Source organism: Phyllostomus hastatus, unplaced genomic scaffold (genome assembly GCF_019186645.2).
Source record: "Phyllostomus hastatus isolate PE091 unplaced genomic scaffold, TTU_PhHast_1.1 phas_contig_38, whole genome shotgun sequence".
Taxonomy (NCBI): Eukaryota; Metazoa; Chordata; class Mammalia; order Chiroptera; family Phyllostomidae; genus Phyllostomus; species Phyllostomus hastatus.
In genome coordinates, this window is record NW_025333869.1 from 24,839,637 (window position 1) to 24,853,659 (window position 14,023).

A 14,023-nucleotide genomic window follows, 5' to 3' on the forward strand; every position below is an offset into this window, starting at 1 on the left:
CCCTGGGGAGACACCCGGAGCCCCTCTTCTTGTTTTCCACCCTTGGAAAGACAGCAGAGACGCCTCCTGTTTGGATTCCCAGATTTGCAACTCCCTGAGTTCTGGGTTGGGCTGGGCTCTGCTGCGGCTGGCTGGCGTTGGCCGCTCTCATCTAGCGCCTCCCTTTGAAATCTACCCCCTCCGTTTTGTTTTTTTTTTTTTAAACCAGGTATGATGATGTCAAACGTGATGCTGATGCTACAGTTACAGACACGGCCCCTGTTGGCGCAGCCTCTCTGATTCTCTCTTCCTCTCGCGTCCAGCGCTGGGCTTTTTCAGACGAGTGCATCTCCTAACCAGGTCACATCTCAGCCGCGACCCACTATCCGACTGTCACCAGAGTCACCACGCAGAAGAAGGGCTGAGGAAGACGACAGCGTTTGCTTCGACTACCGCAGGGTGGGAGAAAAGGCATTAAAATACTGCAGAAGTCAAGACCCCCCAGGTCGAACCCAGACCAAGATGCGTGCCCCGGGCTGCGGGCGCCTGGCGCTGCCGCTGCTGCTCCTCCTCGTGGCGGCGGCCTTGGCTGAAAGCGACGCCAAAGGGATCAAGGAGGGCGAGACCCCCGGCAATTTCATGGAGGACGAGCAATGGCTGTCGTCCATCTCTCAGTACAGCGGCAAGATCAAGGACTGGAATCGCTTCCGAGACGTGAGTTTGCAGGGCCACTGGAGCCGAGGGCTAGGGCCATGGGTTTGGGGAGGCTGCTTTGGAGCCGAGACCCCCGTGAGGGGCGGGGCGGGGATACTTCGCAGCCAGAGGCCCCCCGCAGCACAGCCAGCTAACTGCACCGCGAGTAAACAATGTGCACCCACCGGACAGTCGTCGCCCTCACTGACCAGCGTCCCCTCCCCGGTCCCCCGGCGCGCATGGGGTCTCCCCACCCCCTGAGGCGGGGTGCTGAGAGGAATGCAGGATGCCGGGGTTGGGGGGTGCGGGACTGAGGGGTGGAGGTCCTGGCTGCGGCTGGACTTTGGACCTGCTTCCCCTGCCCCCTTCTTTGGTGAATCGCCCCCAGGCGTGCACCTAGCTGAGTAGATGCTGCAGACTCCAATTACAGGGCACTGCAGAAGGGGCAGGTCTGGGTGGGGCTGGTGGGGACGACAGCATCGTCTTGCGAGAGTGCCCTCTGCTCAGGCGCACAGAAGGGGACTGGGCCCACTGCCAGGGCTTTGAGTTTGGGGGGCGAGGAGGGTCCTAGCAATCCTAAGGCAAGACGGTGAAAGGCGTGTTCATGGTGGGGGAGGGGGACGGGCGATGGCGATGAAAACACCCGAGGCCACCCCGGGTGGTCTCCAGAGCTGGTCTGGGGTGCCCATGCAGAGCAGCGTGAGCACAAATGGAGGCTGGTTTTCCTGGACCAACCTTTCATGGGGGAGCCCAACCCTGAGCTGGGGGAGCGTTTCCGATCCAGAGAAAAGACTCCGTAGACCCGTGTGCTCGAAAAGCAGAGCGTAAAGCCCAGACGCTGGGCCTGGGGGCCCTTTTCGGACCGCTGCCCGAACCCAGCTTAACCTTGGGAGGAACTTTGCGGGGTGGGGGTTGGGGAGGTGGCTGCGGAAGAGGTGGCGGCGTCGCTGCAGCACTTTGTTTACAGGCACCTGTAGATCAGAGGGGAAACCGGAGGCTGAGTTCCCAGCCCGGGAAGTGAGAGTGAGGAGTGGAGGGCAGAGGGCGTGGCTGGGACCCAGAGAAGGGAGTGTGGGGGGAGGGTGAAGCGGAGGGTGAGGTGGAGGATGGGCCCCTGCACCGCCAGAGGAGACAGTTGCTGGTCCCAGCGACGTAGTGCTCTCTGATGCGGGTTCCCAGAAACCCTCTTCACGATCCCAGTTCTTGCTCCTCATTTGCCAAAAGCCCCCATCGCACCCCTTAGTACAAGGCCCATGGCGACCTTTCTCATCTCTTTAAATTGCCTGCATCCAGAAGTTCATACAAATGTGTTTAAAACACACACACTTCATATGATATCCAGCCCCGTGATGGGAAGAGGCAGAGAGATACAGATCTTTTCATCTGAGAGAAGTGACTGTTTCTCTCCCAAGTCTTACTGGTAGGCTGTAATTCATCAGGACTCACATGCTGCCAGGGCCTCAGGAGGGTGGCCTGGGCCCCTGAGTGGGAGATTTGCCCCACCCACGGCTCATCTGGTCGAGGCAGAGTGGAGCTCCAGCCAGGCCTTTTTCCAGGCCCCAGCGGGCCCAGCACAGATTAGCTGCAGTCTCCTGTGGCTGCCTGGGAAGCAGACTGGCCACAGCAGCAAGGAGGAGGCAGCAGACTGGCCCATCCAGAATCCATGTGTCACTGGTCCAGGCCTCCCTCAGACACACTGGCTGTTGGATGGTCTGAACGGGACTGGTGAAGGTCAGAGGGAAAAGAAATACTTAATCAGAACAATAAAGGTTTAAAAATAAAAGATGCCTCCCCACCTCCCTTCCTCCATCTGCTTCCAATGGCCAACTCTGCGGGTGAGGATAAATGATTGGCTGCTTGACCCCTGGCACAGGGCTGCCCACCTGTCCTCCTGTATCGGTGCCAACAACTTCTCCCTTCCTCCCAAGCTCATCAGAAGAAAGGCAGGACCTGTCCCCACAGGATTCATGGAAAGCTGCAGGGCATGTATTGGTTTGGGTGGCCTCGGGCTTTCATATAGGGCAGATTTCCTCTAAAACCCCGTTTAAGGCTGCAGGAGGACAGGGTCCAGGAAGGCTGTGCAGAAGGGTCTGGCTCTGGGGATCTGTCGGCAGCTTTTGCAGAAAGGCAGGAAGCTGCTAGCTCAGAGCCGCTGCATTGCATAACTTTAGGGATGCCACAGTGTGAACGGCGCCCCCTGGAATTGTGCACAGTCCGTACACGGGCTCAGCCAACGCTACAGATGCTTCTCGTCCCTCCTGTGTCAGCAGAGGCCCCACTTCCCACTCTAAGGGCTGGAGGCCCCCTGGCTGGGCACGGCAGCACCAGGCTTTATGTGCACTTTGTCGGGCTAGCCTTCTTGAAAATAAGCTCACTGGCTCCTCAAAGGGGAGATAGGAGTTTCTTCATTTGAACCTTTAAGGTGTTGTCAAGTTGGGCCAGAACCTTATTCATAATCAATCACAAAATGGCCTGGGATTTGGAAGGTAGGCAAGCAAGAGAGTGGAATATTCTTAGGGAACAGGATAGAGGAGTCGATGTATAGGGAAGAGACAGTTCTCATCAAATGGTGTTGGCTGAATTGAGGGGGCGATTGAGGGAGTCAGGTTGAAGGGGTCAGGAGAACGAGGAAGAGGAGGACAGCGTGGGCAGCTGTTTCGATATGGGATTGGCCTGAGCTGGTCAGCGGGGAGTTCAGTTTAGCATTCTTTCTCTGAGCAGTAGGATTATAGTGGAGGCTGGGATACCAGGGGAGTAATCCTCCCCTGCAGAGGGCACAGGGCTTTCATATCCTGTGCCTGGGCAGCTCTCTCCCAATGCCCGGGAGGAGGGAATTTCATGTCAGGGGAGAAAGGGAGGTTGTGATCCAGCTGAACCCTGCCCTGGGCAGGCTTGGGCTTCACAGAGCCCTGCTCGCCTACAGAACCCGCTGGGATTTTACTGCAGGTTTTGGGACAAAGCATCTGGAGCCTCAGAGTTAGGGATGGACAGTGGAGAGGAGACAGGCCTATTACACAGCATTCTTCCGGCAGCTCCAAGAGCCTGGCTAAGCAGCGCTGACTGTTCTTTTTCTCCCCGGCTCTCCTCTACCTTGTACACTACTTTCATTACATTTACATGATATTTATAAGTGTCTAGCACTGTGCCTGGTGCCCGGGAGGCATACAGCGAATACCTGTCGAACCACTGAGTGCAGTGAGCACTTGTATCTGTGGTTCCCTGCAGCCAGCACTTGACATGTGTTGCCCCTGGTTATGATTACTTTATAGCCCACCCATGTTGTGGTTGAAGAAATGGAGGCACAGAGAAGTTAAATACCCACGGGACACATAGCTAGTAAGTGGCGTAGCTGGAATATGAACCCAGGGTGTCTAATTCAACTCTGCTTTTCAGGGAACTCTAGGCCTAACCTTCAGTGAAAATGGGAAGGAAGAGTTCAGCCTGGCTTGTGTCCTGTGAGTCTCAAGGATGTCCTGGGCAGGAGCAGCGCCTCCTAGGAAGGGGGGCCAGAGCCCTCCCTGTCTGCGGCAGCCTGCCACCAGCCTGCTCCCCAGCCTGTGGCCTAGCGACACTCCTAAGGCAGCTGTCCTCCCAGGCGAGGCAGGAGTGCAGGGAGCCTGGAGAGCGCTGATCCCGCAGCCGGAAGGCCTGGGTTCAGGTTCTGTCTCCGCGCCTAGCTGGAGATGTGATGCGGGGTACATCACATAACCTCCCCGAGCTTCAGGTTCAGTCGAGGAGACTGAGATGAGTGCATGAACATGGCGGCATCTTGTTGGAGGCCTGAGGGCACCCGTTCCAGGCAACACTCTCCAGGCCCGCCAAAACCACCAGGTGGCTCACCGTTTCCGGGGCTGGCCCACACCGTGCCTCAGTCTCCATGAGAAAGATGTGGACCTGTGTCCAGCAACTCACTCATTCACCGAGGATCTAAGCACCTCCTAGATGCCAGGGCCACATCATGGGCCCGCGCCCTGGCCCAGGGAAATACTGCCCGCTGGCTACTCAGGGTCCTCATGTTTGTATGATCACCTACTAGGTCAGTTGCAAGATTTAGCCACAAAGGTGCTTCCTTACAGGCACCCCTGCCCCACCCACCTAAACCAATGCAAGTGTGGGGATGAACCAACCGCACAGCTGTTTGTGGGTAAGTGTGGCTCTGCGAGAACCCCAAACTGGGTCAGAATGGATTCCTAACTGGGGTCCTCCCCTAACCTCCTCCTCCACCCTGGTTTTGAATCTTCTCTCACATTGAAGCAGGGTGGCATCTCCCGGAATGGTGTCACCGCAGTGAGGGACTCACTCTTGAACACCCGACAGGGTTCCCAGTCTTGGGAAGAGAGGGGGAGAAGAGCACTCTGTCTAGAGAGGGTGCCGTGTGCTCCTCTCATCTTCCAGCTGGACTGAAGCAGAGAGAAAGCCAACACCACCCCCTCCCGTGCTCCAGAAGGTCAGGCGGATGGCTGGAGGAGTGGAGGAACTCTATCCTACCCAAGGGCGCAGGGAGCTCACGCAGCCTGTCTTCTTGTGAGAGGACAGAGCCAACTGTGTGGCCTCGGGGGAGCCACTTCTCTTGTCCGGCCCTTGATTTTCCAGTTGGTTTAACGAGCAGGCTAAACAGAGTCATCTACCGAGCCCTGGCTGGCCCGTGACTCCGGGAAATGCGCTGGAGCCCACTAACAGCCCCTGCACCCGCGGGTGTTCCCGCCCACCCCCTCCACCCCTGCCACTCGGGGCAGCAAGTCTTTGGGTTTAAAGCAGGGATTTTCCTTTTGCTCCTGAGGAAGCATCTATGACCGTATCAGGGTAGAACACGGATCAGCTAGAGACTGGGAAACCTAAGAAATGGGGCTTAGTGGCATCTTGAGGCAAATGCCAGGCTGGGGATGGGCACACCGCTCCGGTACCTGTTCATTGCAAGTGTGACATGTGTCTTCCTGGGGTTGGAAACAAGGAGAATGTGTGTCCAGGCAAGGGCCTGGGTGCAGAGTTTAGACACCACTGAGTCCAACTTGTGGGCAGACCTGCGCCTGCTGCGGGCTTTGGGATGATGTGGTTCTTGATGTGGGACAGCCTCTGACCCCCTGAGGCTCGGCCAGAATTCAGTTGGAGGTGTGGCTCCTTCCTCAGGGCCCCTGCAGTATTTATTGGCCATAAAGTCACTGGGCACATGAGTTTGGTGCTGCCTCATGGCCTCACACTGTGGGCTTGTATCTCAAAAGTCCTGTTGGTATTTTTAATGCGTGTTTGGCACACACACCCCAGGGTGAGTCCTGAGGGCAGGGTCTGGTAACAGACTGCTCGGTGCACCCTACCACCCTGTCCTCAGAGCACTGCCCAGGGCGTTCGTGTGCTCAGCGGGGACTCACTGCACGTGCACGCCCTGTGGAACCCTGTGGAATGCGAGAGCCAGGAAGGATCTCACCTAATCCTCATCCCAGCCCCTCCCTCGAGGTAACAGCACTGCGGGTTCAGGCAGCAGAGGGCCAAGGCGGAGCTGGGGCTCTGAACTGAGCCATGCTGGTTATTCAGGGATAGTCCTTCCTCTTTCTGGACCCCAAAAGGTTGGGACAGTCAAACTAGACCCCCAACACCCTGATTTGCAAAAGATTTACTTGTAGTATAAGTGAGTGAATGACCCCATAAAGGAATTTTGTCCCCCTTGTCTTCCTGTCCTTCAGCCTTTGTGTCTGTGGGTCTGGGCTGGACTGCAGCTAGCTTCCCCCTTTCTTCTGAGGAGTGGGGGGCTCGGAGCCCGCCAGCCCCATCCTCAGTGCACCCACAGCAGGCCAGCCACACCTCAGACCTGTGCTCCTTCTGGGGAACAGGTCCCCCAAATAGGGCACCCTGCGCTTCCTGCCCTCTTCCCAGACACCTGAGAAAAGAGGTCAAGGCTACAGGAAGGACAAGCCAGGCCTGGCCGGTGTCTTACCTCTGCCTGGAAGCGGCCTTCTGGCTCCTTCCCTGATCCCTTGTTCCCTTGCACAGATTGACACGTAAGGGTCTGAACTCATTCATACTCCTTCCCCCTCTCCTCAGAGTTCTCATTTCAGAGGGGGTAGGGGACCAGAACCATGGAGCCTCGGCAGCAGTAAGCACGAAGCACTAAGCCCCCACGTTGTATAGGTAGAGAAATAAACCCAGAGAGGGCAAGGACCTGAGAACTCATTCTCCCCCGCGCCACAACTCGAGATCCCTGGGATTGAAATCCTGCCCCACCACTCATGCTCCAGAAGGGAAACGAAGGTCTGAGGCAGCTCCCATGTTCTCAGCCTGGGGGGCCTCTGCCTGGGGCAGAACCCAAGGACTGGGGGAGTAGCCCCGGATGCCCCTGGAGTCACAGGAGAGGTCAGGCCCAGGGAGCCTGGGGAGGGCGCTGGTGCAGGCATGCCTGAGGCCAGGGAGAGATCCTGGCATGCAGGGAGTGACTTGAACATTTTTGCCCTCCAAGGGAATTCCTCTGGGGGGAGAGGAAGCAAGAGGCAGGGGGCCTGCCAGGTACCTGTCTCCTTCTATTTGTCCAGGCCTAACAGCCTCTGCTGCGCCCTCTGAGAGAGGAGCAAATATTTAATGACTGCCCTGTTCCCACCCTCCTCCACACGGAGGGCACTGCCTCCTCAAATGCCTTCTGCCCGGCCTGTGGTGGGGGTGTCAGTCCTCAGCTGAGAAGGAACCCAGGCGGCCCCCTCTCAGGCCACTCCTCATTCCTTCCTGGGTCCCTCACTCTGTGCTCCCCTGGCTGTTTGCAGGGAGGAGCAGGAGGGGTCCCCGGCAGCAAGTCACCCTGGGCCTTCCCTGGGTGCTGGGCTCCTGGAAGGCTTCCTGCTGAGGAAGGAGGCAGGAATAAAGCCATGCACAGGGCCTATCAGAGGTTGAGAGCGGCTTGGCCTGTTTCCCGTGTTAGAGGTTCTTGATGAATTAAAAAATTAAGAAATGCCATAAGAAGGTTATAAAAGTTGTGGTTTATTTAAAGACTCATGATGAACCTCTTTCAGCCCTGTCCGTGCACCTCTGGTTGTAGGTCCTCATTTAGAGACCGGGTCAGAGGCTCTGTTTGAAGGGGGTGGGGGAGGCGGGAGAGGGTGGAGGGAGGTAAATGGTGATGGAAAGAGACTTCACTTGCGGTGGGGAACACACAACACGATATACACAGATGGTGTATTATAGAACTGTACACCTGATCCCTGTATAATTTTTATTAACCGATGTCACCCCAGTAAATTCAGTAATTTTTTTTTAAGAAACTACTTGAGGCCCACTGCGCCCATGCGACCCCAGAGCACATCTTGCCCTCCCCTCCCCTCCCCCCAGGCCTCCACCTTGTGCTCCAGAGAAGCGGCTTCAGTGGCCTTTGGTGGCTTTTGAAAGTACAGACCTTCCCGTGTACAGGGCATTACTGTCCCCGGGCCCTGTGAAGCCCAGGGAGGACGCAGGGCGACCTCTCACGCACAGACCAGGAAGTGGGGGCGGGACGCGGCAGCCGAGGTCGCGCTGTTAGGCGGAGGCGGGGCGCGGCCGCAGCCCCGTGTTCTGACTCCACGGTGGGGGTCAGTCTCCCCACCACATTGTGCAGCAAAGAGGCGGGCAGAGATTTGCCCAGTGAGTGGGTTTTAATCCAATAAGTCCGGGCCTTGAGGGGCTGCTCTCCCTTTGCTCCATTTACTGCTGTATCTCCTCCTCTCCACGAGATGGGGAGGCTGGGAGAGACTGGGTTAATTCAAGCTGTGAAGTGAGCGGGTGATTTGGGTGCTAATTAAAATGACAGGAAGTAAACAGTGCTTGGAAACACCCAGCATGTGCCCCTAAGCCGGCTAGGCCTGCGCACTCACCACCACCACCACCACCACCGGCTCTCCCCCAGCTTGGCACGGTGGGCCCTGTTTCCATGGCAACTGGACTGAGCCACAAAGATCAAAGCAGGAGATGGGTTGGCTCCAAACTAGCAGAACCAGGGGCGTGTGAAGGGATTTCTGGAAAGTGCCTGCAGAAGGGGGGCCCCTGGGTGTCTTCTCCCACCACTGTCAATCCCTCCTCTCTAGCCACAGGGCTCCTTCCCCGGGGGGGTCGAAACAGCTGGTGTCCTCTGAGAAACCCCAGGGGCTGGGGACCTCCTTGACCTGCCAAAGCGTATGGAGTAGTGCTGAGTCCTGGTTACAGGCACAGATTCGGGAACCACACTTCCAGGACTACCAGCACTCTTCTGCTGTGCAATTGATGTGGGATCCTGAATAAGTCCCTTAACCTCTCCAAACCTCGATTTTATCACCTGAGAAATGGGAATAATAATAATAGTGATTTTTCTCTTAGGTTGTCGTGAAGAGTAAATGAGGTGAATGCAAAGTGCTTAGGACAGTGCCTGGCACATGGTAATTGCTGGAAAGGTGTTACCTGTTATGAGTAGTGTTTTTTCTGTATGCTAGGGGCTAGGCACAGACAGATGACTTTCATGTGGTCTCTGCCCTCAAGACACTGACCATTTAAACAGTGCAGGAGTGCCAACATTACTCGTGTCAGCGGAAGAATAATAAACTTCTACCAGGAGCCTTTGGCCTGAAGGAAAACTGGATATGGGGCAGGTTAGGGAAGCTGGCGACTGAGTGGGTTTTAAATGATGAAGGGAAGGAGGTCTTGGGCTGGATGCAGACGCACATTCCACACAGGGAGGAAGGCTGTGCCCAGGCCCGCCTCGCCGAAGCAGCCACTGGAGGGACATGGCCTGGGAAGGTGGACTTTCTTCTGTAGGTGGCAGGGAACCAGTGAGGGTTTCCAAATAGATTTATGGTGGTTTTTCCCTTCGTTAAAAAAGTAAAACATAGCGCTGACTGATGTGGCTCAGTGGATTGAATGCTGACCTATGAACCAAAGTGTCGCTGGTTTAATTCCCAGTCAGGGCACATGCCTGGGTTGCAGTCCAGGCCCCCAGTAGGGGACGTGTGAGAGGCAACCACACATTGATGTTTTTCTCCCTTTCTCCCTTCCCCTCTACATAAATAAATAAATAAATAAATAAATATATTTTTTAAGTAAAACATATTCATGTTGTAGAAAATTTGGAAACTTGGAAAAAGGCAGAAAGATGCTAAAATTCTCTGTATTCCTCCCCCCACAGAGGAAATGACTTAACAATTTGGTATAAATACTTTTTACCTACTCCCCTGTTTAAACATTTTTTGTTTTTGTTTTTTCAGAATGAGAACATAGTGTATGTTCAGTGAAGAGTTTTTTAAGGCGGGAGCGACGTGGCCAGAATTGTGTTCTAGAAAGACCCCTGTGGCTGCAGCAGTGTGGAGGATGGAAGGGTGCAGGGAGACCCCTGAGGAGATGCTGCGCTGGCTGAGGCTGGGGCTGGGGAGGCGGGAGCGAAGGGTGTGGTGAAGGGAGGGCAGGCTAGAGTGGGAAGATGAAGACGGGGCAGACTCTTTGACTCGATGCCCAAGGACTGGAGAGGGTGGTGTGACGTGCGCTCCGAAGGGAAAGGCCTGGACTGGGCCATCAGGAGACCGGGGTCCAGTGAGTCAGCCTGTCCCTCGGGCACTGAGCATCTGCGCTGTGTGAGAGGCGCCCTCAGAGGGAGAGAATCGCTGGTCTTTTTCACCCGTGAGGCCCCGCGTGAGAGGTGAAGACGCCAGAGAAGATAAGAAGAGCGTTAGACAGAAGATGCGGAGCTCGAAGGCCCTCAGACCCGCTGCAGTGGGCGCACTCAGCGACCCGCTCCGCCCCAGCGGGAGCTCCCCGGAGCCATCCCCAGAGACTGCAGAGGGCTCAGCTGGCGCTGGGCAGTGGATGGTTGAAGAAGCTCTTCGGGTGATTCTCCTGTGTGGCCATAGCTGAGAGGCTCCCACGTGGCACAGAGGGCTCTTAACCTGGGATGGGGAGTGACCTGCTGAGGCCACACAACGAGCCAGGTTTAGAGCGTATTTTAGGTCCAACGTCCTGCGTACCTCCCTGCCCCCTTTTCAGTGCAAGACTGTTCCTGTCTCAATGAGAGACCTCCCTACCTGTAAGGTGGGGTGTGGGGCCGGCCGTCGGGCCCAGTCGGAGAGTCTCGGCTCACTGTCTCATCTGTCTTGGGAACCCTGGCCGGCTGCTCTGCCTCTCTGAGCCTCAGTGTTCTTACTTCTTTATGGGGCTGATTCTAATGGGTCCTGCCTGCTTAACAGAGCTGTGAGGGTAAAGGAAGACAGGCACATACTGTAAAAACATTTGGAGAGGACTTAATTTAAAAGCACCGCACTTTTCCCACGGGCCTGCCCCGTGCTGTGCACAGGGGTGGTGGAGGCCTGCCGGACTGACCAGGTGAGCCAACTAGGGAAATAGACAGACTCGTCCTTTGCCCAGAACTTTGGCCTTTGGCCTGTGACCCATCTCCCTCCCGTCCTGACCCTAGCCCTAGAGTCAATCCTCTCTTGGGGGAAAACACCCTTTACCCGTCAGTAGCAGAACCAGGACAGAACTGGACCTCCTTCTCCTGGGAAGAAATCAGACCATTTCTCACAACGGCTACTGAGCCCACTGGGTGCCACGAGTAGACACTGCCGCCTGAAAGGCACAGTTCCACTTGCCAGCAAACGCCTCTTTTTCAGTGTATAGATGGGCCGGCCCACATCCGACCTCAGGGGCTCCCCACCCCCGGAGTGTGTCCCTGGGCTCTGCCCCTGTGCTGCCTGCAGGACTTCCACGTGCCCCTTCCCTGCAGACCCCTTGGGGAGACTCTCCTCACATCCCGCTGGTCTCTGCTCCCCTGGGGTGGCCTCTCTCTTCTCCACGTCAGGGGCTCCTGTTGTGGCCCCTTCCTGCCTGCTTCCTCACTCTCCACCGTTTCCTCTCCCCGAAGCTCATGGTCTCTTCTGTGACAGCTGTTGTTTGTTGAGTGCTTTTTGGACAAAAATCACTTCACAGACGCCATCCTCTTTAATCACTAAGTAGTCCCAGAAGATGGGTGCTAAGCTCCTAGAGGTCAGGGTGTGTGCCCAGCATGAGCTGGCAAGGGCAGCGCTGGGACTCTGTGTGACTCTGGGGCCCCGTCCTCATCCCTCTCTGGTCCACCATTCCCATCCTCCTGGGAGTGAGGGTCCTGCGGTCCAGGACCACTCGGGCCTCCCTCCGCCTGCCCCCAGAGTGGGTAGAGAGCTCAGCTGGAATGGAGGACAGGTCTTGTATCCAGAAGGGCCTCAGTCCCTGCAGGATGAATTGGGGAGGGGTTGGGGGTGGGTGGCAATGGCTCCCTATCGGGGCTCTAACAGAGGAGCTTAATGGTGAAATCTTTCTCAAAACTCCCCCTTCCCCCACCCTACTTTCCCTTGAGTTTCTGATCAGAAATTCTTGATCTTGACCTTCAAGAACCCACTTTGTACTGAGTCCCAAAGGTTCCTGCTTGCAGGTTGGTTGGAGGTTGAGGCGGGAGGGTAAGGTGAGAGTGTGGGGTGAGCAGGCATGGAGGCCCTTGGCCGACACACAGGCCCCTGCCCCACTCCGGTTCAGGTGCAGGGTCGGTGGGCCGGGCATACAGACCTTGCTGGCTGGAGGCAGGTGACTCACACCAGCCACTTCGCCTGTCCTCTCCGTGCCCACCCCCTCCCAGGGAATGATGGAGCCGCCAGGAAGACCCCAACTTGGCGGAGGCCAGTCCTTACACTTGCCTCAGCCACTTGAACACTCGGCCTCCGTTTCCTGCCTGGGGTGGAGTGGACACCAGGAGAAGACCCCCCTATCCTAAGGAGTTTCTGGAGAGGAAGGGCCAGGGGAAATTGTGCCTCAGTTCTGTGTCCTGTGGTCTCCTTAGAAGCTTCCTCAGGGGCTGAGAAGGGCCCAGGCCACGCCCTGTGGAACTGGGTAGGCACCAGGGCCAGTCTCTCCGGTGCCCAGGGAGCCACCCAGGCCAGGTTCCCCGGAGGCTGCTTCTGAGACTTTCCTCCTGCCTGCTCCTGGGCTCAAGGACTGTGGGACTTTGGCTGCTTGGACATCCCAACGGCCTGCTCGGCCCTGGCCACTTTCTGGCCTTTGCCTGCAAGGCCATGGTGATGCGGCCCCTGCCTCTGCCTGTTCCCCTGCTGCTAGTCAACCTCAGGGGAGGCTTGAGAGCCCCGGGGCTGTCAAAGCAGTTGTGGACGCCCTCTGTTGTGCCCACTGCAGACCCCGTGTTGCAGCCCTGGGATGCTGGAACCCTGGGCCTGACAGTCATCTGGCTCTTCCCCCCACCCCACCGCACCCCTGCATTGCTCTGAGTGCTGGGTGGGCGGGACTTGGAATGAAGGGGGCCAGTTATGTGTGGCTCCTCATGCCCCTCTACCTCTGTCCAGAGGAGGCCGGCAGCCAGCTTCTTGGCACTGCCGGCCGCCAGTCCTGAGAAGCCCTTCTTCTGCCCGCCTGGCAGAACTTCCAGCAGGAGGACCCTGGGAGCTGTTTGCCGGTTTTCAGCAGTGCCACCACTCCAGAGAGGAAAGTAGGAAAACCAGACATGTTTGTGGTTTCATGCCAGCAAGCCGGGCTGGGTGCGGGCTGCTCTGCCTCCAGCCACTCGTGGGCAGTAGTCTCCCTTGTGCTTGTGTCCCGGAGACTGTGTTGTAGCCCGAAGAGGGGTCTATGCTGGGAGCCAGGAGACCTGGGCTCTGCGGTGGTAGGACCTGCGGCAGGTCATTCCCTGTCTCTGGGCTTTCCGTCCTCTGCCATATGCAGAGGGGGCTTGGCCAGATGGCCTCAGAGGGCCGGTGTAGGATCCTCTGCATCTCAGTATTTGCAGGTGGACTATGTATGGTAACCATCAACATTTGGAGGGACTGCGGCCCCCTTTCTCTCAGTGACTAGGTGGACTCTGCAGGAGTCAGACCTTGAGTGCAAATAGCGCAGCCTAGAGGGGAGGTCGCCTTTCCGCCTCACTCACTGGTGGGCGTGTGTCAAGGGAGGGGATGGCCAAGGGGGGGCCCCCTAGCAAAGGGAGAGAGCAGTGTTTCTGGGATGTTCAGAGAACAGGCGTGAGAATCACTTTTCCCAGGAAGCGTGGGCCCCTCAGACATTTGTCCTCATGGTGGGGACAGGGCTGGGCCACTGGGAACATTTTCAGGGCCTAGAGGAGGAGGATGGGCCTCACCCTCTCAATGCTGTGGGTTTCACCCCTGCGGCCTCTCAGGCCAGCCCTCAGTGGGCCCTGGTCTTCAGCTATCTGCGGTGAGGACAGAGGAATGCTGTCCTCCAGTTGGAAGCTCTGGGGGTCAGAGACCACAGCACTCCAAGGCCATTATGCAGCACCCCCAGCGGCGCCATGAGGCTGAGGGAGCCCTGGGGTCACGTGGTCGGAGGGTGGGCCTCACTGAAATCCCCATCTCTCCCTCTCTCCTCCCGCTTCATTTCCGGGCGT

The 14,023-nt window shown here is 57.2% G+C and overlaps 2 protein-coding genes across 4 annotated transcripts in view; both read left to right on the top strand.

Annotated features, from left to right (window-relative positions):
- The window catches only part of ASCC1 (activating signal cointegrator 1 complex subunit 1), a 128,704-nt gene extending 128,377 nt beyond the window's left edge, over nt 1-327 (top strand). The window contains exon 11 of the mRNA XM_045842018.1: nt 209-327. The gene's annotated coding sequence lies outside the window, so the exon portion shown is untranslated. The remainder of the gene's footprint in view (nt 1-208) is intronic.
- The window catches only part of SPOCK2 (SPARC (osteonectin), cwcv and kazal like domains proteoglycan 2), a 46,381-nt gene continuing 32,617 nt past the window's right edge, over nt 260-14,023 (top strand). Inside the window, exon 1 of one of the 3 annotated variants that reach the window (XM_045842013.1) lies at nt 260-693. In XM_045842013.1, the coding sequence (XP_045697969.1) occupies nt 502-693 (192 nt within the window). In that variant the 5' untranslated portion in view covers nt 260-501. The remainder of the gene's footprint in view (nt 694-14,023) is intronic. The other 2 variants (XM_045842014.1, XM_045842015.1) reach the window with 2 other exon arrangements.